The 23,980-nt window shown below is 45.8% G+C and overlaps 1 protein-coding gene across 2 annotated transcripts in view; it reads left to right on the top strand.

Annotated features, from left to right (window-relative positions):
* Positions 1-1,914: 1,914 nt before the first annotated feature.
* The window catches only part of PLCXD3 (phosphatidylinositol specific phospholipase C X domain containing 3), a 959,690-nt gene continuing 937,624 nt past the window's right edge, over positions 1,915-23,980 (top strand). Inside the window, exon 1 of one of the 2 annotated variants that reach the window (XM_069627200.1) lies at positions 1,915-2,412. In XM_069627200.1, the coding sequence (XP_069483301.1) occupies positions 2,310-2,412 (103 nt within the window). In that variant the 5' untranslated portion in view covers positions 1,915-2,309. The remainder of the gene's footprint in view (positions 2,413-23,980) is intronic. The other variant, XM_069627201.1, reaches the window with a different exon arrangement.

Below are 23,980 nucleotides of genomic sequence, written 5' to 3'. Positions count from 1 at the left end.
AAATTCAAGTGAATGACAAAAGAATAGATAATAAAGAAAACTTAAAACGATTAAGAAGAGGAGTTGAAAAAGATTTAGACTTTCAAAACACTCTGACTCCAAAGTTCCTCAAAGTAAAAACAGCGAGCTAAAAGTAGTCATATACAAAAGCCAGATGAACTTCAAAACAGAAATGAATCATTAATAAAGTGCCTAAGTTTGCATAAGGTGCAGGGAGCAATATTGTCTATGGAATAGACTGGAAACTGAAAGCCTGCGATGAGTGTGATAAAGGGTTGGGATAATGTGAACCCAACACCCACCAAATTAATGTGTGCAATAAGAAAATAAATAAATAAATACATAAAGAATAAGAAGTGGTTTTGGTAGTGATTAGTGGTGAGAAAGGAATACAGCTTACCCGTACAAGATTAGAGATGGGCAGACAAATCCGCAAAATGGATGGATGTAGAGAAAAGATCCAATTTTAAACAGTTGTGTACAATCCCCTCTGAGCTGGCCCAAAAGGGCCCCCTTCAATACACATTGGAGACGGGGCGATTGAAAAGATGTTTGTTGTACATGTAATGAGTAAATCATGCTTGTAGCAGATCATCGAGTAGTGCCCCCTTGGCTCAAAAGTAGCTCAGCATCCTGAAAAATGGGTGCCTGTAAAACCAAAAAACCAAGCTAGTAACAAGTACTGCCATGGACAGAAGCTCATGAAGGAGACAAGTCGCAGAAAAGAGTACCAAAAAATAGTAAAAGCTCTATCAAAGGCATCGTTCATAAAGGTGAGCAATGGGCCATCACAACCATGGAAGAATACATCAACGAGTAGAACCTCCGAAAGGCAGTGCTATGGAGGCCACGGGATCCCAATGTGAAACAAAGTCACTTCCGTACTTACACATGGCATGTATAATGTATATATAGGCCTACTGCACAGAGAAATAATGTTGATTGTTCTTTATGTATGTCCACCCATGCGTCGTCCACAGTGACTGTTCCATTTACTCTCCTCCACAACATGGTTAGAATGCACCTTCAACTCACCCCATTGTAAGAAGCTCACTGCTTCCTGTCAAATCTGATTTTGTATCTATTGTACATCATTTTGTGATCAAAAGAGCATTGTTCCTTCCTGTAAATACATAAACAAATAGATAAATAAATGCCTTATTCTACGAGATTACCCTTTCACCAGATGAATAGTGCCTCACAATTATTATGTTGTTACATCAGAGGTGCAGATTTAAATCCAACCTCTGTCTGTAGTGACTTTTGTGTCACAGCAGCCGTCAAACAGGGTGCACACAACCTTTGAACCTGCTCTATGCCTCTAAAAGGCAGGAGCTGCAGATCAGGAGACTGATGTAGCAGAGCACATGTTGACTATGCTTTCTGCATGGAGCTTTCTGAGAGGGAGTGTCTGTTCAGGAGACCCTCTTTTCACGGATGAAATTACCTGTATGATATTATTTATTTTAAAAGAAAATGTAAAATCTTGGGCTTTCTCACCCTGGCCAGATAGCAATTCCCATGTTGCGTTTCATGACAGCTGCTGCCAGCGCTGTTATCTACCAATACAACGAAAACAGATGTTTGGGATGCTATCTCGTTTTGAATGTTTTTCCCAGTCATGCCTGGGTGTGTCTTCAGTAAGAAACCCACATTATGTCCATTTCGTTTTGCTTAATGAATCAAGCATCCTGTGTGAGACTAGGCAGACACAAAGGCCGCGGAGAGCAGGCATGGGCAGGCAGGGTTACTTGATAAGATCAGAAACAGATAGAAGCGAATCCGGAGAGTGTACTGCGTAAGCTCATGGAGATAGAGAGGGGAAACAGAGGAGCGTGCCGAGAACACGCATTTGTTATTCTGACATTAATCGTTGGTGAACGCTCGTCGTTCTCGCAATCACTACCATTCAGAGTGGAACATCTAGACGGACAGAGAAGTAATTCTCGAAAGAATAAATAGATTAGAATAAAAGCGCACAACATAAAGGGGGACAAGGTAAGAAGCTAAGAAATACAAGAAAGTGCAAGATAACCTAGAAGCAGGGGCGGGAAGGAAGGCTCGGCTGCTGGGCGCCTAGCTGAATGACGAAGGGCTTGGCTTGGACTAAAGCTGGGAATTAGCATGTGCCTGCGCCATCCTGTGGGTGGTGCAGAGAGAAGTGTAAACTCTCTCAAGGCGCGAGCGAGCACTGGATCCCAGGCAGGAGCAGCCGGAGCGAGGAGCGCAGGGCACGCACGCTGTGTAGCAGCAGCAGCGAGGCGCAGAAGGAGCGGGCGTGTGCCACTGGCCAGCAGGCGCCCAGCAGGATGGCATCGTCGCAAGGCAAGAGCGACATGGAATTCGCAGACTGGATGGCAACTTTACCGGAAAATATACACAGCGTTCCTCTCACAAATTTAGCAATCCCAGGTAGGACCGAAGAACTCCACGGGGTTATTATTACGAGTTGTTTATTTTAAGCGTGATGGTGGCATTGCACCCTGACACATTTTCGCATTCATTGCACATGCCGCACACGTACAGCCCGCCTTGACCTGTGACAATCTCTGGCGAGCTTCTGAACAGATGTCACTGTGCGCATCGCATGGGTGGCATTTGAAGGTGACTGCCACGGCCGGCCCGTCTCTGCGGTGCGAGCGCTGCAGCCCAGCGCATTAGAGACTTCGGTAACCTTATATGACTGCTTGCTTTTCATTAGCTGGGGCGATCCATCCGAATCCCTGTCTGCCTGCAGACACCAGCCTCCCTTGACATTGAACGGGGTGGGTCTAGTGATTCCTTTTCCACGGAGACCCTCCCCAAGTCATTAATATTCTCCTCGCCTCCCTTATAGACACACACCGAGAGACGGGCGCGGGAGAGGAAAGTTTCCGCTGCGATCGTATGGGGTAACGAGCTTTGTCTTGTGGGGGGCAGTTCAGATCTATTGAAGGGAAACACCCAAGGCAAGTGGATGCAGAGACCCCCTCAATCATTGCAGTGCCGTGTGATGCTTAACCAGTGCTGTAACCTCATAGGAGGCCATGCCCTCAGCCTGCCAGACATGAGGGGCTTAGAGTCCCATGTCCGAGCGCGTGCAAGGACAGCAGCAGGGGCAAGGCACATGAAATGCAGGGCCTACTGTGAAAGACGGGCACCAGGAACCCACAAGTCTCTGATTGCAATAGCCGACAGCGGGATGAACATCCGTGCCCTTGCTTGAAACATATACACCCATGCGTCTGTGCGTCCATATTCATGTATGTTTACATATATTGCAGTGCCCGTATCTACTTAATATGTGCGCGCGTGTATGTGAGGCGATTTATGTTATGCATATAGAAATATGCACATAATTCATAATTATATGTATATGTACATATAGATATACACATATACGCACCCAAATTTATATATTCAAAGATCCACACATATATAAATACAAATATACATACCCCAGTATATGTGGGCATGTATTTAAATATATACATAGCAACGTTCACACACGCACGCACACACACACGCACGCACACACACACGTCGCACACATCTGTGTGATTTAATTGCTTGCGATACAGAAAGAGTGTGCGAGAGAGGAGTGAGGGAGTGCTAGAGAGAGAAGAGATTGATAGTTAATCTGTATTGCTCACGAGACCCATCATTCACAGGAATGATGTTTTTCATGAGTCATGGAATTAACATCATTCCCGTGTATTACGAGTGTCGACCAATTGGAAATGTGATTAGAACCTTCTTTTGTTATTACCAGACCATTGCCCTTCACAGATGTATTACCATGTCAACCAGAATCCACTGATCCCCCCCCATTATAGGAGCACCATACCCGTTTACGAGTTATGCTTTGTACAAGGAGAAGTGTTCCCAAGCTGCAATAAGGGGACTTGTGCCAGAAAGTCGACTAAAAGAAACATTCTTGCGATGTTTATTTAATGAGGAGGGTTTGAGATAAATGACTCAAAAACAGCTGCCTTTCCCCGTTGATCCGCTGGATGACATTCAGCTGCGCGTGGGAGCGGCATGCGCAACAGCTAAACTTTGTATGCACACAGTGGTAATTGTTGATTAATAAATAGACAGTAATAGGCTTGCTTCCCTGAACACGTGCTAACAGCTGAAGAAGCTGTGGCGTCCATGCCTTCTGCCAGCTGCTGCTTCTGCGCATCCCACATTAAAGTGCCATGGAATCATCAGGGTTACAGAGCTTGATAAAGTTTCGGCCATCATAAGTGAAGGCCAAGGAGCAGAGGCGTATTACTTTATGAGGCACGCAAGTGAAGTGATGCCATGGAAAAAGGTCATTTAAATCCAGCGGTAGATGTTTTGGCCTTGATCCTCTTTCAAAAGGTGTGTGAAGGCTTTCTACCCTTTCACCATCTCCAGAGCGTCTCTGATTTACAAGAACGCAAGGTGATGCTGTGAGCATCTCAGATTTGCACCTGCGAAATTCATTACACCCGCTTCGCAGAGTCTACACCTGGACCGCATCTCGAGATGTCTAGGGCATTTCTGAGGTGCCCTGGTGCGAATCTGGGGTAACCACACGTGAGCAACCCAGTGAGGATCCAGGCATCACCGATTTGCCCATGCGCCCGGATGCCTGATTCAGAAGGCCTTGCACTGGAGCACACCTGGTTATGAGGCCTGCTCTGCCCCTTAAGGGGCCATCTGGCAGTGCAGTTCTAGATCCATCTCCAGCTTTTGGGCTTGCCAATATGAAAAGAGGCAGCAGGGGCTGATGTGAGACTCCCAAGGGCTTCCATGTCTTAAAATCGCAGCAAAAATGGCCGTGAATACAAAATATCGCAGCAAAAATGCAGTGTTTTTTCCGCCACAATCATTTAAAGGATGCGGGGGACACCCCCGCAATCCCTGCACCCATTATACCTTTTAAGGAGAGCGGGGGACACCACCGCAACCACCACTCCTCCTAAATGGTATAATGGGGTACACCTTTACCGGGTCAAACCACTGCATTTTGGCCGCAATTTTGCTTACCAGTGACATTTTTGCCGCAATTTTATTACCTGATACCTCCCAAGGGCATCTCCTGATTTACGTCAGTTCCAGTCTTTGTCATCTAGGCCTTGGGTCTGTGTATAATCCATGCAATGTTCTGATGTCAAAAATATAGGATATGACGTGTTGCTTTAAGTAGAACACCTAAAAATATAGGATATGACTTGTTGCTTTAAGTAGAACACCTAAAAATATAGGATATGACGTGTTGCTTTAAGTAGAACACCTAAAAATATAGGATATGACTTGTCGCTTTAAGTAGAACACATAAAAAGAAACCTTTGGAGATGCTTGGACTGATTCACAAATATTGGGATGGCTACTTCATACCCGAGCGGCAAAAACGAAAGCTACAGCACATTTGGGGATCCATCTTTGTGAACCACTTTTGCACGACAGGCACCCACAGATCTGCAGATTTGCTTCAGTTTCAGGCTCTGTGAACCACGTATGAGCATGCAGGCGCACATGGGAAAAGTACGCTTCCTCGCTGGCCGGTTTGCTCAGAGCCCATTCACTCGTAAGTATTTGACCACATTTTACCGCAAATTATAGATGGGGTTGGCTTTAGGAATTTCAAAATGTGGTGAATGCGGAGCTGTGGGGGCTCTCTCCCTTCCTTTTTTTGTAGTAAAATGTGGTAGATAAAAGAATGTCGAGCAACTGGTCTTCGAGGAAATCACTTCGAGGGAATCACAGAGATGCTTATCAGTGTCCCCTGCCCTTCTATGGTGAAATCCTTATGAAGCAGGCCTGGCATCTCTAAACACCACATGTAGTAGGCCTTCTCCTCAGAAAGCCCTGTGTAAAAGACCTACGCGACCTTGCGAGCTAGCAACCAAACATGTGTCAGCCTGAGACAAAAGGCATTCTCTCTGCAAGATCGTGTGATGCGCTTTGTATAATCACAAACTCTTTTTTCCTTTTGGCTCACACTGGTACTTGTGCCACTTGGTAAATAAAAATATCTTTAAAAAAGCCATATTGCTACTTATATGTTATTAGAGGACAGGGGTTTTGAATCCTGATTAGTGATTAAAATGTTGTGGAATGTGAAAATGTTGCGCAGCAGCCCAAAATGATGCGCAGTGATCAAACTGAATGGTGGTCCCTGGCTGCTGCAGCTATTATGCAGTGCCTGCAAGTGTTGTACATTCTAATGCACTACATACATAATATGATGTCATTCTTTAAAGGGTCTGGAGAGTGACACATTTTAAATAAAAACTCCACTTTCACCAAGGAGGAAACATTGAATAGGCTCCTAGCTCGTGCTACTCTAAGTGACCCACTCCATGAATACATCTGTGGAAAGGGTCCTATGGTAAAGTATCTTATTTCCAATAAGTGCATGTGTAATCCAAGGCAAGGAAGCACGTATGGAACACTGATCATTGGGCAAGAGACACATTTTAAGAGCGATTTATAGGGAAGATGCATATTTCAAGGGTGATTGTTGGCCAAGACACAGGTTTTAAGAGTGATCATGGTCAAGATACACATTCTAACAGCAATTCATGGTGAAGTTGGATATCTTAAGAGTAATTCATGTCCAGGATGCTGGTTTTAAGTGTGATTCGAGGTCAAGATGCATATTTTAAGGGTAATTCATTGTCAAGACATAGGTCGTAAAAGTGATTTATCATCAAGACTTTTTTTATCATTTATTTATCATCAATACTTTTTAGAGCAGTTTTTGGTCACAATGCTTATTTAATGCATTTTTTTCGAAAGCATTCAGGATGTAGCACGACAAGGTTTTGCAATGCTTACACTTAACATCACTGGACAAAAGACTAACAACTAATTACACACTGAATAATTTCAGCTATTGTTGCCTACAAAACACCTATCTTTTGGCTTACTGCACAAAAACCCAGACTCGTTTAGAGTGGAAAAGGTTGCTTTAATGTCACAGGTCAAAGCTATCAAATAACCGCTTACCTGGCTCCCTGTCCTTACAAATTAGCAAACTATTTTAAAGAAACCAATTAATAATTAACACTTTAATTTTCCCAAACAATTAAACAAATAAATAAATAAATCCACTTCCTCCCTAACCATCCCTTGGTCTCTACCGTCTCCTTACCACTTCTCAAGGCGTCCCGTTTTCACCCCGGTGCCATGCCCCTTCAGGTTCAATACCTGTTCCCCCGGGGTAGCCCATTCGTGCAAACAGCACCACCCCCATCCTTTCCCGTGCCATTCCCCCATTGTGCTTCCCTCCCCCCACATTTAAAGGGGCCATGCCCCCGGCAACCAAACAACTTCCCAGACCCATAAAAAACTCCCCTCTACACCAATCTCCTCTTTCCTATGACCTGCAGCCAGTCTGACCTGCCACATGTAAGTGACTCCAATCAAGCAATCCCACTAAGTCAGTGCCTTGTCTGGGATGCCCAAAGGAAGCCCGTATTTATATATTTTTATGGCAAGTTATAATCTGGATGATGAACCCTTGTATAACACCCTTCTCTTAGAATCCCCCCGAGCCCACTGAGCCAAGAAGTAGATTTGTTTTGCAAATTTAAAAGGTTTATTTGAAAAATTAAACAATATATATATATATATATATATATCTCACTTCTATAAATAAATTGATAATGGATAGTACACTTGTGAATATGAGCAGCAATCAGCAAGAGGTAATTCTACAGTAGCACAGTTCTTGGTTACTTATGAATAGGAAAAGAAAAATAAGGTGGTAGAGAATGCCTTTATGGCTTCAAGGACAATGCAATGATGAATGAAATGCAGTACAGAAAATGACTGGATATGGCTTCAACAAAAGACAATGTAAACACTTTTCTTTGACAATTGACTCCGCACACAATTCTCAGGAATGCAATCAAATACAATACGAAATTCAGTCCCCCCCCCTAGCAAGCTTACAGAAAAACAGGTATGATTTTAAGACACAGGCCCAAAATGCTTTGAATGTGGTGGCAATGAAGTGAAATGATGCTAAAATTGATTTTAATTCCCTGTAGAGGTTCAGGGTGAGTGATAGCTAGTTGGTATTAGTTCAGGCTCACTTTAGCAATGCCCTATGAGTAATTAGCAGGTTAAAAACGAATTTCAGCAAAGGAAAGCAAGGAGCTGCTGATTTTTACACATGGCTGAAATTGTGCAAAATGTCAAATCGCGGGAAATTTAATCTCGTGCGTCGAGCGTAATTCCGGAGGCCCTATAAGGAGTAGCAGGTCGGTTCGTTGGAAAGCCTAGAATCTTAGCTTTAAGATAAAAGTTAAATTTCACTCCTAGCACAAACGGTTCCAGAGATACGGACGATTTTGTGAAGGTAGTTTTTCGGATTTGAAATTTAAAAGTTCAAAATGACAGGTGACAGTTTTCAGCTTTAAAAATGACAGAATGACACGATTATAGGAGGCAGTTCTAATAGGCTAAAATAGTTTGGATTAGATTATTTTAAACTAAGAGATTGGTTTTGCACAGTGACTACTCACACTATATTTTTGAAATAAGCCATCAAGGTCTGGTCAGGTTGGATGGGACTTCCGGCGGGTGGTTCTGAAGTCCCGGCTATCTGGGTCAGCTCTGCTCTCTGGATCTGTCAAGCACCGGTTCTGCTCACAACGGTCTGGTTTGTGGTTCTCTCTGGTTCCGGATACAGCACTGCTTTCTGGATACTGCTACAGGTTCTGGAGATTGATGGATTTGAAGTCTGGATCTCTGGATGTGAAGTCTGAAGTCTCCCGGCAAAGCGTCCCGCAAGAAAGTGGAAAGTGGATGTCCCTACCTGTCCTGCACTGTCTGCTTTTATGTGTTTAGAAAGTGGGTGTGTGCGTGGCATAATTGAACCTGCCCCTCTCTACTTGTCATTGGCCCAATTCTCCCCTCTCCCATGATTGGGGGAAGGAAATGGATTGTCATCATGATGAGGTCTGTTTATGGGTCAGAGGATCCTCCCCTGGTCAATTCGCCCACAAATTTATATTTGATTCAAATACATATTTCCCAGATACACAAGTGGTTGACATTACATGTACATATTACAGATGAATTAAGACAGGTCTCTGTTCAAGCCCCATGTTCCTGCGAGCTGGGATTCAGAAATGACAACATTTTGCGCTTTTTGGTCGGTTGACCAATATCGGACATTTACCAAAAATTACACAAATGTGTGCAAGGAGTATGGACATTAATTGATGAAGTGTCAGATTTTTAACATGCAGACATTTGGAGTAAGACCCTATTTTCCGCTAGCAACCCCCCAGAATACACCACAGGGTCCTAACACCTCTTAAAACGTGCACAGAAAAATCACAAGAATAGTGATATTACTTATATAATTCTGACAAGTCCGTACTATGAATTATCCATCTTTTAAAAAAAAAATATGCTCTGGCCCAAAGGGGTGTGGTTTCCCCCAAGCACATGGTGGAGTTTCTGGTTTGTCCACTTCCCCCAATCTCAGCTTTCTAGCAGAGGAACTGCCCCTCCCAGTTTCTCCCAAGAGGAAGCCATTTTACGACCCCCTCAATATAACATTTGCCTGAGTCCAGGAGAGGGCTTTGTTCAACTTCCTGCAGTCCCCAGGTGCTCGTCCCCTAACCCAATCAGAGAGGTGTCATCTCCTTTTGGCAGGGGCAGCAGGATGCAGCTAGGCCTGGGAAGAGTGGCTGAGCCCGTTTCTCCTGTCGGAGGTAGTTGTCAGGCAGAATTCAGCTAAATGTCACTTTAGTTCCCAGTTTTCTACATTCAAATGCAACTTACATGCAGCTATTTTTTATATATACATTAAATAATTACTTCCTTCAAGTCATTTCAGAATATAGTTTTACATTGTATCCACCTCTTAGCAAGTCTTTCCTTGGCCTGGTTTGGGTTCATTTGTTCAGTTTTACACCAAAGTCTGGTTGTTTTAAAACGCCGGCTTTCTGATAGTGGTGAGCACCGGTATTGCATCCATTTTTGACATTAAGAAAATGAATTCCCCACAGTTCTGGGTTGCTTTTGGCAATCAGCATTGCCATTCCCAATGGTTTCAGGCTACTGTGTGTGTAGCCCAATGGTGGTTTTAGGCAGTGCCCTCCTGTGCTCACAACATAGGCAAAAATGGGTGGCAGCCTATTCTTCATGTTTTCCCTGTGCACTCTCTGGGGAGTTCTGGCCATCATAATGTTTTCAATGCCAGTAACGCACATTTTTATGGTAGGGCTTGGATGCATGGGTAAAAACATCCCACACACATCAGCAACAGATATTTCACATCACAACTTCTCAAACTAGTGCCCCAACCTGTCACAGAAAACTACCGAAACAATACAAACCTTGAACAGAGACTCAAAACCCCGGGAACATTTTTAAAAGAAGGAATAACCCAGTAGGAGCCAAATTAAAAGCCCTCCCCCAGAAAATTAAAACCAGATAACTGAGACAACCCAAAAAAGAGGGTGGGAGGGTGGGTCAATCTCAAGTCCCAACCGTCGCCTGCTTCCCGAACCTTCCCTGCCCCTTAAAGACCCCCCATCTCACTGGCCTGTGCAGTGCCAAAATAACCCCGGGGGGAAACACTTTGCATTCCCCCCAGTGCCCCCCTTTTGGCTTACTGCACAAAAACCCAGACTCATTTAGAGTGGAAAAGGTTGCTTTAATGTGACAGGTCAAAACTTACAAATAAAGGTTACCTGGCTCCCTGGTCTTACACACTAACAAACTATTTTAAACAAACCAATTAATAATTAACACTTTCATTTTGCCAAACAATTAAATAAATAAATCCACTTCCTCCCTAACCATCCCTTGGTCCCTACCATCTCCTTACCACTACTCAAGGCGTCCCGTTTTCTCCCCGTGGCCATGCCCCTTCAGGTTCAATACCTGTTCCCCCGCGGTAGCCCGTTTGTGCAAACAGCACCACCCCCATCCTTTCCAGCGCCATTCCTCCATTGTGCTTCCCTCCCCCCGCATTTAAAGGGGCCATGCCCCCGGCAACAGAAAAACTCTCCCCCGAGGTGTTCTTTCTGCCCCACCCCATCACCATTTCTTTCTACTTCCAACTCTTTACCATATCTCTCACCAACCAGGTCAATTCGACAAATGATGAGTATTTCCATAAACTGACAAATGGACGCCATCCTCTCTAAATATCATGAGACCTTCATAAACTATTTCTTTGTGGTCCAAAACCTGTACCGCCACTGGAGCACAAAACTTTACCAGCTCTCTGTTTATCCCCTTCCTTGCCCGCTCTAACGCTCCCTCATTTCTCGCTCCCCTACAGACTCTCAGTGGCAGCAACTTATTCCAAACTACACGTTTGAGGCTACATTTCTCGGATCCATAACAAATCCCTTTTAATTTTCCTAAGGAGGGCCACACATGTATCTCTTACCAGGTCATTTTCCCCCGCATGAATGATCACCCCATCTGGAGCCCATGGCGTTCACTCAATCCTGCCAACATAGGCAGTAGCTGATCCCAGCGAAGCCCCACTAAACCCGGCCATTTTACCAATACCTCTTTATAGCTGCAACCCAATTGCCTGCCAAGACCCCTTTTACTCTGCTTCTTTCCCCACCCACTTAACAACTGAGTGCCCCACAATCCAGATTTGCACCATCTCACCCGGCCACCGAGCAGCATCTGAAAAAGAATTTACAAAAATCACTTACAAATCACCATCATCCTCCTTCATGCTACTCTCCTGAGATCCTATGCAAACTTCTCAAACATCCCGTTTTCCCAAGTCCCTGACATACCCTTTGTATCTCCCTGACTTCCAACGCCCCAAACTTTTCAAGCCCAACGTACTACCTTCAGATGCTGCCCCCATCCTAAATGAATGAGTCCCAATATCCTCTGCCTTTTCCCCTACTGCTACCAGAACCTTTCGCAGTACCCCAAGAAATTGCGCTGCTGATACTGGCGCCCCATCCTCATGCTGAAAAACCAAACCAGTCCTACCCACACAACGCTCCTTCCACACCAAACCTGTCTGAACCGGGCACAAATCCTTGCTCCCCCGACCCAGCAAAACCTAGGAGCCCTTTCCTTTTTGATCCATCTTAGACCTCTTGATCTTGATGTCCAAACCTAACTCAGAAAGTTGAATATCTTCCCAACGCAGTCCCCCTACCCCACTTTTTCCCCCCATCAGCTCAGAAACCCTAAAGGCCCACAAAAATAGCCAAGTAAAGCAAGTTGCAAACAAATCTCCTTCCAAGGCCGACCAGCAAACCCCCCCACAGCCTGACACAACCTTGTTAACAATTCCACTGATATCAATCTCTGCTTATCCTTTTCCCTCTTACTTTCCCTTTCCCATCCTTCCAACATCCTGTTTGCCATTTCTCCACCACTCGGTTGAAAACCCCAAAACCACTTCCCATAAAAAGCAATCCCTGCCAATTTCCCCGTTATAGTTGCCCTAGACCAGCCCCTATCCATGCACCTCAAGAGGAAGTTAGTGACATCATCCCTTCTCCGTTCTTCCTCATCCCCCCTACCCTTCCAGCTACGAGCTCCCCCTCCTAAAAGATCCTCCCAAGCTCACCTGTATGCCTCTCTAGATGCCAGAGCAAGCAAACCCTCAACCAATGCAAGCGCTCTCAGCTTCCTATTTTACACAGCTCCTCTGGAATCCGCTGCCCCTCCTGATCCCCATCTGGAGCCAATCCACGCAATCTCTGCCACTGAAAACAAGATAATGCATCAGCGATGCCATTATCCTTCCCTGGCACATGTGTTGCCTTAAACATCACATTCAATTCCATGCAACGCAGAACAAACTCTCTCATTATTCTCGCCACCCTCTGATCCCTCACCGACTGCCTGTTCACTACATGGACCACGCATTCGTTGTCAACGTTGAAATTCACTTTCTTGTTTTGCAACTCCTTCCCCCACAACTCCAATGCAACCAGCAAAGGGAAAAATTCCAGGAATGCTATGCTCCTTCCTTCCTTCAACCAACGCGATGGCCACTTCTCTGCACACCACTTCCCTCCCCAAAACACTCCAAAACCTCCCGCCCCTGCTGCATCCGAGAAAATCTGCACTTCCCATGACACTGGATCTCCCTGCAACCACATGGACACTCCATTAAAGTTCTACAAAAAACGCAGCCAAATTCTACAATCTTCCCTCACTGCACCTGATACACGTATCCGATGATGTGGGCACTTTGCTCCCGCCATAGACTGCGCCATGTTTCTGCAAAAGGTTCACCCAGGGGCCACCACCTTGCATGCAAAATTCAAATGCCCCACCAAACTCCACTAGCATCAATTTCTTGGCTTCCACCGCCTTCTCCAGCAATCCTACCAGTTTGCTCACCATGTCTTGCGGCAAGCGTGAGCTCATGACCACTGAATCCAGTTCAATCCCTAGAAATGTCAACACCACTGCAGGCCCTTCCGTTTTGTCTTCCGCTAGAGGCACACCGAAGTCCCCCATCAAAGCCTGGAACAACTTTAGCATCTCTTCGCACTCACCTTCTCTTTCCGCCCCCCTAAAAAAAAGAAAATCATCTAAGTAATGCAGCACACTTTCCCAACCTGAACTGTATGAAAAAACCCACTGTAAGAAGGAACTGAAACACTCAAACAAGGTGCAGGAAATTGCACACCCCATTTGCAAAGCTTTGTCGATGGATATCTGGTCCTCAAATTGCAAACCAAACAGCCAAAAATCCTAAGAGTGCACCGGCAACAACCTGAAAGCCGTCTTAATGTCACACTTGGCCATGAAGGCCCCGGGCCCCGCTTTCCTTACCAAATCCACCGCCTGGTCCACACTTGCATATATAACACTGCATTCCTCAGGGGCAATGAAATCATTGACAGACATGCCCTCGGGCCATGACAAATGGTGTATCAATCTGAATTCCCCTGGGGCTTTCTTAGGCACAACACCCAGCGGGGATACAACTAAATCACCCGGCAGATCATCAAATGGCCCTACTATCCTCGCTGCTGCTATTTCTTTGCCCAATTTTTGTCTTACCACCTCCACATTTTCTCTGGCTGACTTCAAATTTTCCCAGCCTGAAGCCATGACAAAAGCCCTCACTGAAAATCTGAGCCCCTTCTCTGTCCGGATAAAATTGTAACCACTTCTCCAGCACGTCCAAATTAATTGGGGTAAATGCCTTTCCCCACAACCCCGCTGCCGGCTCCTCTCCCCCTCCCCCTGTCTCCTTGTTGGAAATACTGAGTGAGAGGGTGCTTCCCTGCACATTTGCTACATTCATGTCTGAACCTACATAAGTTTCTTGTGCAGCCGTCCTTATTAAACGCCCAACACGCTGCTGAAGGCTGCCCTCTGCCTCTTCCCCCTCCCCCTCATGGGCGTGGCGACCAAGAAAGGGCCGGAAAGGCACAGGCAGCGCACTCGCTGTGTGCAATGTCAGGGCAGGCCTCGTTGGCGCCATCCACTGCAGCCATAGATCCATGTCTATTTCTCCCCATACAGCCTGACTGTCCTCTGCCATTCTTGCTCTGAATTCTTCATTGTAACGCACCCACGCAAATCCCCCAATACTTGTAAATGCCTTTCTGATTACATTCATATATTTTAGCAAAGCCACACATCACTCTGGACATTTCTCACAATAGACACTGGGGTAAATAATAAATGCTGACGTCCAATTTTCAATTGTCACTGGGACCCTTGGGCGTGAGGCCAGCACCCTCTCCTCTTCCTTAGAACCCTTGTTTGCTCTCACTTCTATATGAAGCAGCTTAAAAACATTCACAAATTCCCCTGCCTGAATCTTATCCTTAGTTGCTGCCATCAATTGCGCACCCAAAGGTTTCGTGATGCCCATGTAAGGTAGCCTTTTCACCTTGCCCTTCACTTCCACATCTTTTTCTTTTGAAACCTGTCCCTCGATCGCCAATGGCTCAACCACCTTGTCTGTTTGTACCTCCACCGAGCAATTACCCTTTTCATCCACCAAGGCTCCAATAGCCTGTACACCAATCTCTCTCCTTACTCCCTGCAAAACAGCCCCTTCATTCCCTACCACCATTCTCGTGTGCCCCCTCTGCCATCCAGTTGACCAGCCCCTTTCCTGCTCACCTCTTTCAAACCTGTCATCGCCCATCTGCAGTCTGACCTCCACTCCGATGCTCCTCATCTCTTTTCTAACTGGGCTTCTACTGCGGGGACAAAACATGTCAGCAGTCTCACCCAGCCAATTGTTCTCCCGACCTCTTGACTCCCAAACCCCCAGCTCCTGTCTTTCACAATCCCACCTAAAACCCCTTCTTTCATTCCCCCTCCTCCTTACCGCCCTAAATCCTTCATCCTCCCACTGCCCCACATATTCCTCCATTCCAACCTCGTCACCCCTGAAATACCATTGCTGATGGGAGCTCCTGCTCGGGTTGAGTAGATCATCTTCTTGTGAGCATGGGGTGTCTGCCCGCTACTCCTTTGGCGTCTTCTCGGCGGGGTCGCAGAAACCCCTTCCTGGTCCTCTTCTCTCGGGCGAGGTGTGCACTCCTCCACCCTGTGATCCTCATCGCTAGGGGCCGTGCTGCGCCCTCTAGACTGTCTCCGCGCTGACCGAGGAGGGGCTGTTCTTAAACCCTCTACAAATTCATCCTCTGGAACAGCGGGGGCTGCGCAGCGCCCTCCGCCCAAAATCCTCCTAGCCGGGGGGCCGTTCCGCGCCCCTCCCTAACCTCACTAAATGATGGGGACCTCTCTCTCCATCTCCCACCTGCACTCTTCCGCAGGTATTTACCCCCCTTCCCCCTCTGACCTGACATTCCGATCAGCGCCCCTTCAGCCCCACTATTATGACCCCCTTCACCTACACCTTTTTGTACACTCTCAACATCTCCTACCTCCCCTTGCTCATTATGTACCACATTCCTGTCCGTATCCTCGACCTCCTGTCAATCTCCCTCCTAGTATTCCTGCCCCTGGATTCCCAGACCTCCCCCCTACCAGCAGCGGGGGTGCAAACCACCACTGCCGCAAGGGCCCCATCTGCTGCTGCTCTACGCTGTGGCCTACCCCCACCCACATCCCTCTCTCCTGTGACCTCAACCACTGCCTCTGCCAATTGGGCCTTAGATGCCCTGCTAATAATTTCAAGGGCCTCCCTCAGAGCCCTTGCGTCCACCAAACCCTTTTTATTGGCTCCCTGACCCACCACGATGCACCCAATAATACGGTTGTGCGATAGCTTATGTACCCTAATGCAGACCTGTAGCTACAGTACTGACTCCCGAGCCAGAACCTACTCAGGGACAATGACACTAAAAGAATGACCAGAAAAAAGGGAGGGTGCGGGGGGGCAAACCCAAATTATTTTCTTAACAGAAGAGTTAAATAAACTCCTCTGTAATAAATGAAGTTATACTTAAATTTGAAAAGTTTTTAATACGCCCTGTGAAACCCTTAATTGACACGAAATTGTCCAATCTAAAAATTGCCCACAAACTAGGCAGCCCTTACAGAAAACGTGAGGAGCCAGAAGCGGCAGGAAAATCCTCCTACTGGCCGTAATAACGCAGAAGGGAACACTTCTATTTAATCACCAATCTAAAAAACAGTGCGGTCCCCTTTAAGGGATCCGCACTGCCTCACCGTGTAAGTTTGAAGTTACCACGGGTAGAGCGCCGCTTAGCAATACACGTAACTGATCTGAAAGCTCCTTCAAACAGACACGGGAGCTGAAAAAAGAGCGGGCTGTCCCGCTGCACAGCCTTTCTCTTTTTTTATATATCGCCGCAAACCACACCGCACGTAGCCTGGACGATTCCTCCTTTACCCATCCCACCCGCGACCTAATGAAAATAAAGAGACCGCCTGAGAGCAGCCACCTCCCCCCACCGATAACGGAGCGGAACCGAAGCGAGAAAATGGAAAAACTCATTCTCCGTCCCAACAGCTGATAAAATGAAACCGGCGGAGGCTCCGGTAAGGAAAAAGGGGGTACCTTATCTACGGTACCCACGGATATTTGTAAACCTAATATGAAATATATATTCCCCCCTTTTTTTTTTACTATCCTAACTGACCCAACTACCTAATAACACCCCTACCTCACTTTCACTACCTCGCACTCTGGGCCCAGCTATTCAGGGAAGGCTCGGGAGCAGGCGACCAGGACTGCACAATCTCAAGTCCAAACCGTTGCCAGCTTCTCGAACCTTCTCTGCCTCTTAAATACCCCTGGGGGGCGCTCTACATGCAGGCCATAATGCTGGCCTGCACAGCACCAAAATAACGCAGGGGGGAAACGGTTTGCGTTCCTCCCTGACCCCCTTATTACACTACTTTGACAAGACATTGGGCTTCATTCCAAATACAGCGGTCCGGAAATGAGGGTGCCGGTAGCAACACACTGGGACCCTTTCCTGGACCGATGTACTATCAAAATGCTGGTAGGGGCACGGATCCTCCAGCAGGCCTGACCTGCCTTGAAATCAGGCCCCTAACGGCATGACTCTCACTGAAGCACCGACACTGTTGTCATGGGAATGGGTATTTACTGTTCCACCACCACTTTTGATATCCCAGTGGCATTGGGATATTAGGCGGTGGAATCGGTGTTACAGGATTGGCGGTAACCCACCGGCAGCACCAGCGGGGTACAACCAACCCTCGTAATGAGGCCCATTGTCTTTGAAATCTTTATGGTTCCCTCCCTTTTTTAACCATTTGATCAAGTGTACGCCGTGTATTTCAAAGACTTAGCCTTCATCAAATATTGCTTTGTATCTTATTAGCCATTATTTGTGTGTAAATATGGCTGATAGCAGTGTTTATTGTTGAGGTATAATAGTCTCTGTTCTTTTCCAACAATACATAGTTTTGCATTGCTGCGTTGCCGAATGTATCAAAGGCAGCGTGACATAACAAGGCCTCACATAGAGAATCATGACCTCCAAGGTAGCAACATAGTTATCTCTTTAGAGATCTGCCACCGTAGTAGAGATAGCGATGCCCAGGTACTGCAGTTTGTCATCACTCCAAGCAAGGTCCAAAACAATCTCTTCCCTGCGAACGCTCGGAGTCAAACTCTCGGTGTCAAAGCCAAAAGCTCAGATTTCTCCCAGTTGATTTGCAGACATGCGAGATGCTTGATGACCATCACATCTTCTATAATTGGCTGGAGGTTTTGCACCGGATATTTGACGTACAACAGCATATCATCAGTGTACAGTGGTATTATGTTAATCGCTGAATACAGCCTGATCCCCCTCTGGCGATGATACTCACGTATGCGGCACGCACATGGCGATAATCAATGCAATCACCAAACATCCCTGAACTCCCAAAATGGCACATGTTGAAAATATAACCTACATTATATGACATACAAATATTTCTGGGTACTTAATAAAAATTATTCTGAAAATACCTCACAGATCAAAACATGTTACTTAGTAGTCATTTTTTGCAATTCTTCACCATCAGCTTGAATGCCTGTAATACCATATAGGACACGAAACAAACTGCTGTGATTGAAATAAAGTATTTTTTTTTTACAACGTATACATGCACACAATAAGAAATATAATAAACGTTTGCACTAATGGGGTGTTCAAACAGTGTTTTTGTGAAGTATTTTCTACCAAATCTCCACATATGATTGTTCCATAAGATGTACATGTTTCATATAAGAGCATTTTTGCACTGAATGCAGATCTTTCAAACAGAATGGCTGACTCCTGGGACCAATGACGCTGTTTTATTTCAGATGGCTTAACCAATCCGGCATCTAGGATATCATTAGTTGATGATGCCTCATTGTGTTTTTTTGATACAAAACGACTAATCATCTCTGAAACAAAAACAACATCTTACTAAAATTCAAAAGGAAAAAGAGACCCACTTGAGAATAATAATAATAATATATATTTCTTACATAGCACCCATGGGTCTCAGAGCGCTGAAATAACAGATGACATAATAATCCCCCAGAGTGGTACTCAAGTTATCGACCTCAGAAGGATGAAAGGCTGAGTTGACTTTGCCGGTATTGGAACCTGACACAGCAGGCTCCGCACAGATATCTGGGGCAAGCGTTCAAGTTGCTGTGCAATCTGTATAGCCGTACTCCTGCCGTGACCTAACAGTGCTGGTTGACGGAACTCTCAGGCTGACAAAGGCTCACTGGGTTAAATGCCATTAGCAGAGGGATGAACACACTAAGCAGAGGCAGAGCGAGTAGCTCTCCGAAACGATACAGCTTGTGGAAGTGACTCCACCCACCACTTAACACCAATGACAGCACAGGAAGGGCTTAGTCCTTGGCTCAAAAGAAGTATGATTGAGTGTGAAGTTGTGATGGCGCCTCCCTCACAAAAGGACGAAGCTGGAACTGTTGGCTAGACCTGCGCACTGATGTGCGAGTGGTAGACAGTAATTTATATTTATCTTCTAAGGGGGCACGTAAGTGGAGAAGATCTTTGTTGGCCTTTAAAGGATGGTGTGATTTTTCCATCCAGGACCAACCTTCTGCAGCGTTGCGGTCAGCAACGTTTCACATTCAGTCCTCGACATGTTATCTCTTCTGCAGTAAACCCTGCGGGACAAGCTTCAGATTATGGTTATGTTCAATGCATTCAGCAGACTTACGCTATCAACCACTCCTACTGGGGCTCCAGGTATCAAGGAACATTTCTTTGCTACCACTTTTATGGGCCAATTGTTCTTCAGATCATACAAACACACAGGCGCCGGGGACCATCTAGATTGACCTTTTGCCGGGATCAATAGAGGGCATGTCCGGTTTATTCCGGCGCATGAGGGATGATTGTTTTTGAGGTCTCTTGACTCATCAACACATGATGTTATGTTGTTATTCAGTGTTATAAACAAAGCTGACATTTTCATGATCTCTTGGTGCTTTGGAAACTGCATGAAAATGGGCTGATTTTGGTTTGCAGGATACGAAGGAACAGTTCTAAACTGTTTTGCTGTGGTGTTAATGCCTGCCGGTTGTACGGAACTAGGCTCTCTGTGGCGGCTATTCTTCTAGGTTTTTGTGTGTCCTGTAGTCTATTGGGATGGGGCTGGGCGTGCCTTGAAGGGGATGCAAGCGTTGTTTCGATAACTGTGTTGGTATGTTTGAGCGATTAGGTTGTCTGGGGTGGTCTGTGGCTTGTTGCCTTTGATTTAAGTGTGGATTTGCCTTGTGACCCTCATCGGTTTGTGCAGGTCAGCTCTGTCCTTTGTATTGATTCTGTTTCCTGAGTTTTGTGCATAATGTTAAGTGGTTAGGTGTGATCAATTATGGTGCAAAACTGAAAAGGTTAGTACGGTGAAATGCATACGACAGTGATCAAAAATCAGCGCACTTGACTAAGGATCACATTTTCCAGTGAGAATAGCAGATAGCAAATATCAACAGCTATTAGCCCTGGGAACAAATATCACAATAGAAATAACTCTTAGAAAATATCACAGAGCACTTTGAAAAAGCAAATACCACAGTGCAAAGGGAAGGGAGGCACTATCAAAGCTATGGAGACAATGTTGTCCCTAAAGTTTCCGATGCAGGATCTGGTGCCAATTATCACAGGAGTCAGGATCTTGGATAAAGGGTCACTGAATGGGGCTTGCTTTTCAGGCATGGAAGGCCCTTTTCTAACACTGCTCCATTGACCTGTAGCACAACCACCAGATGTGTGTTAGTAGACAGATTTTAATTAAGATCCAAGTATTCTACAGGCTGTCATTAGACATTCTTTCATAAAGCCTTTTTTGCAGCTTGTTCTAATTAATCAATCAACCCAGTTCCAGCAACTAATACAGGCGAAGGGAGCCAATTGATATGTAATCTGAGCTCGTATTAGTGAACCTCTATAATAGTCCCCATACATCTCAAGAGGAGGAATACCTAATCCAGCTAAAAGTATTATTTGTGGATAATTTGTGTCAGCATGATAATGGTGCATCCATAGTGCTTTTGGCAGGCAATTTTAAGGTGACATTTCGGAATGGTCCTCCTTCGGATCACTTGGATAAGAGATCCCCAGTAGATCTGCTGTTGGGCGTGCCTGAGCATTGACATAATGGGTCAAAGAACCTGCGTCTATGGACTTAAAATCAAATCCTGGTTGTATGAATGGGGCCTGAGATAGGTCAGTGGATGAAGCAAGGGTGAGAGCCCAGGGAGACCAACTTTTTGAGGCTTCCAGGGCTGTACCACAATTGATGTCTGTGGTTTCCCAATCAAATCCTGGCACAAGATCATCGATGTTCACATAGCTGAGGACATACTAAGTGATCACCACTCTTTGTCTATGGCTCTAGGGTTTGCCTGCATTACATCGGACGCTAAGAGGGCCACTCCCCACCTTGACTTGGATGATCCCAAGCACCAAGCGCACTTTAAGATTGCAAGCCAATAACAAAGACATGGGGCCTCATTAAAAATCGCCCGGTTTGGAAACAACGGTGGCGGTAAACCCGCCACCACCGTTGTTTCCATGCCGGGCGATCACAACTCCTGCAGGCGGGAGGTGATGGTCCCGCCAGATCTGACCTGGCGGGTTTAACACCGCCCGCCTGCATGCGGACGAGGAAACACCGGCAGCATTACGAGATGCTGCCGGTGTTTCCATGATACCCATTCCCATTGAGTCCCATAGGACTCAATGGGAATGGGGATTAACACCATTCCGCCTCCGTGATTCCCGGGAAACCGGGGTTGTAATGCCCCGGTAATTCCGGGAATCACGGAAGCTGAATGGTAATACGAGTCCGGCGGTAACCAGGCGGTTTTACCGCTGCGGTTCCCGACGGACTCGTAATGAGGCCCTCGTTCTTGTACAAGATTTTTAATAATATTTTACCAATACGTGTGCTTATTTTAGATGATTTCATGGTATCACACTCATCACTTAGTATGTTAGATAAGTTTAACTCACTGTGCAGTCGAATTTAAAAGCATGTCAGAAGGAGGTCACTAAGGTCGTGTCTCGCGGACAGGTAAATAAGACTAATAATAACAAAACATTCTGGGAGTTAGTGTACATGGGTCCAAAGCACAAAAGACAATACAATGGGTTGCAAACCACTGTAGCGTTTGGCAAATGGATATCTCATTTTTCAACACTTTACAATCCAGTCCCTTTCTGCAGAGGCACAAGATGTTTCCAAAATGAACCAGCCTTCACCGGAAGGGCAAATGGTTTCATTTACCCTTACAGAAGTTATGGATGAAATAAGGGCTACTTAGTGATTACATCGCTGAAAAGAACTTCGAGGGGCACTCAATCTTCTTTTTTAAACGCACTATTCAAACATTTCCCCAAATATTCTAGGACTAGAGCTTGTTTATATAATTGCACCAGTCCTACAATATGATGGGAAGGCTGTTTTAATGGGTTAAAAAATATTGAGTACCCCTCGATATTTTTTTCCCAGTGTTTAAATCACATATAAACAAATAAGCTTAATCGCTCTCCCAATCTGGACAGCATTTCTGTCGACCTATTTGGAGAAGAGGTTGACCCTATGGGTTTGTGCCCTGGTTTGGGCACTAGTGAACAGATTCTGAATGTGTACATAATTATGGCCAACTCTATATATGCAAGGCAGCAACCCATATATCTGGCCTTTATGGACTTGAGCACAACCTTTCATGAAGTGAATAGAAACAAAAAATTGGGCGGTGCTCAGGTCCCAGGGCTGCACATCAGAGGTAGTTACTCTGTTGACCACATTACACGAAATTCCCCAAGCCTGTGTCCAGAGCAGTACCAATGGGCACTACACAACATATTTTCAAATGAAGGCTGGAGTACATCAGGGATGTGTAATTGCTCCTTTACTGTCCTCACTGTATATTACTTGTCTATGCAATGGCCTGGCGCATGCCTCTTCTCTTGTCTCAAGAATAGGAGGGAGAACATTTTCAGTTCTAGCGTAGGCAGATGACGTGGTCCTGATTGTTCGCACCCCATAAACATTACGGACCCTTATCATAGCGTACACAGACTTTATGACATCGCTATATCTGAAGGTCAACACCACCAAGTCAGCAGTTATGGCGTGTCATCCTGAGAGAATGAGCCACAGGATGACAGCTATGTCAAGTAACAATGCGATCATTCCGAAAGTTTAAGTGTTTGCTTATCTGGGGTTACGCTTCACTCCCAATTTGAAACCAGTCTCGCATCTAACAAGACAAACAATCAGGTTCAAGCAAGCACTAAGTCGGGTAAGGAGATCCATGGCCATGTCTAACTGAAAGCCATTGGATTTGATAAAGATGGTCTACGGCAGTAAACAGCAGCAGTGGCTAAACATGGAGCTGCACTCTGTGGTTATGGAAATACACATGATATGATATGATAGGGCATTTATAACTCACCTATACACAAGTGATTCAAAGCACGATGAGGCAAGGGAGGGGGAACAGAGGGAAGACAGAGACAGCTATCTTACTAGGCCAAGTGACATTGAGATCGCGCAAGTGCAGGGGATAGGGGGAGGGAAAAAGTGTGGTGGGAAATGGGAGGGGGCAGTGCAGTATATAGGATAACAGTAAAAAAATAAAGACAAATAAAAAGTGCGACCAGCTGGTAGCAAGTGCAAGGGATAATGCAGACATCAGGTGTCAAGTTCTTGTAGGGGGCTGTAGGGATACAGAAACAGTCAAAGAGTGCAAGGGTTGCCAGTGGAGCAGTACAGATGTGCAACTGGCAGGGAGTGGACCTGGTGCCGAGATCAGAGGGTAGCCAGGTAACCACTGCAGTTTCAGATTCAGCCAGGAGATCAGCAGGGGAGAGGAGGAGAGAAAGCAGAAGCAAAGGGGAAGGTCTTGAGGTGCTTCCAGAACTAGAGATGGTTCTCCTCAAGTTTCAGGGAGGCAGGGAGGCTGTTCCAGAGGGAGGCCTCAGCAGAAGAAAGAGATCTACCACCAACTCATTGCTTGGAGAAGCGACTGACCCTGAGGGAGTTGGAGGCGGATGAGCGGAGAGCTCGAGAAGGAAGATATTTAGGAAGAGAGAGTTGAAGG

The sequence above is a fragment of the Ambystoma mexicanum genome, chromosome 6p (assembly GCF_040938575.1).
Source record: "Ambystoma mexicanum isolate Mex_15411 chromosome 6p, UKY_AmexF1_1, whole genome shotgun sequence".
NCBI classification, from domain to species: Eukaryota; Metazoa; Chordata; class Amphibia; order Caudata; family Ambystomatidae; genus Ambystoma; species Ambystoma mexicanum.
Note: the sequence above shows the minus strand (reverse complement) of the source record. Positions and strands in the feature narration are given on the sequence as shown.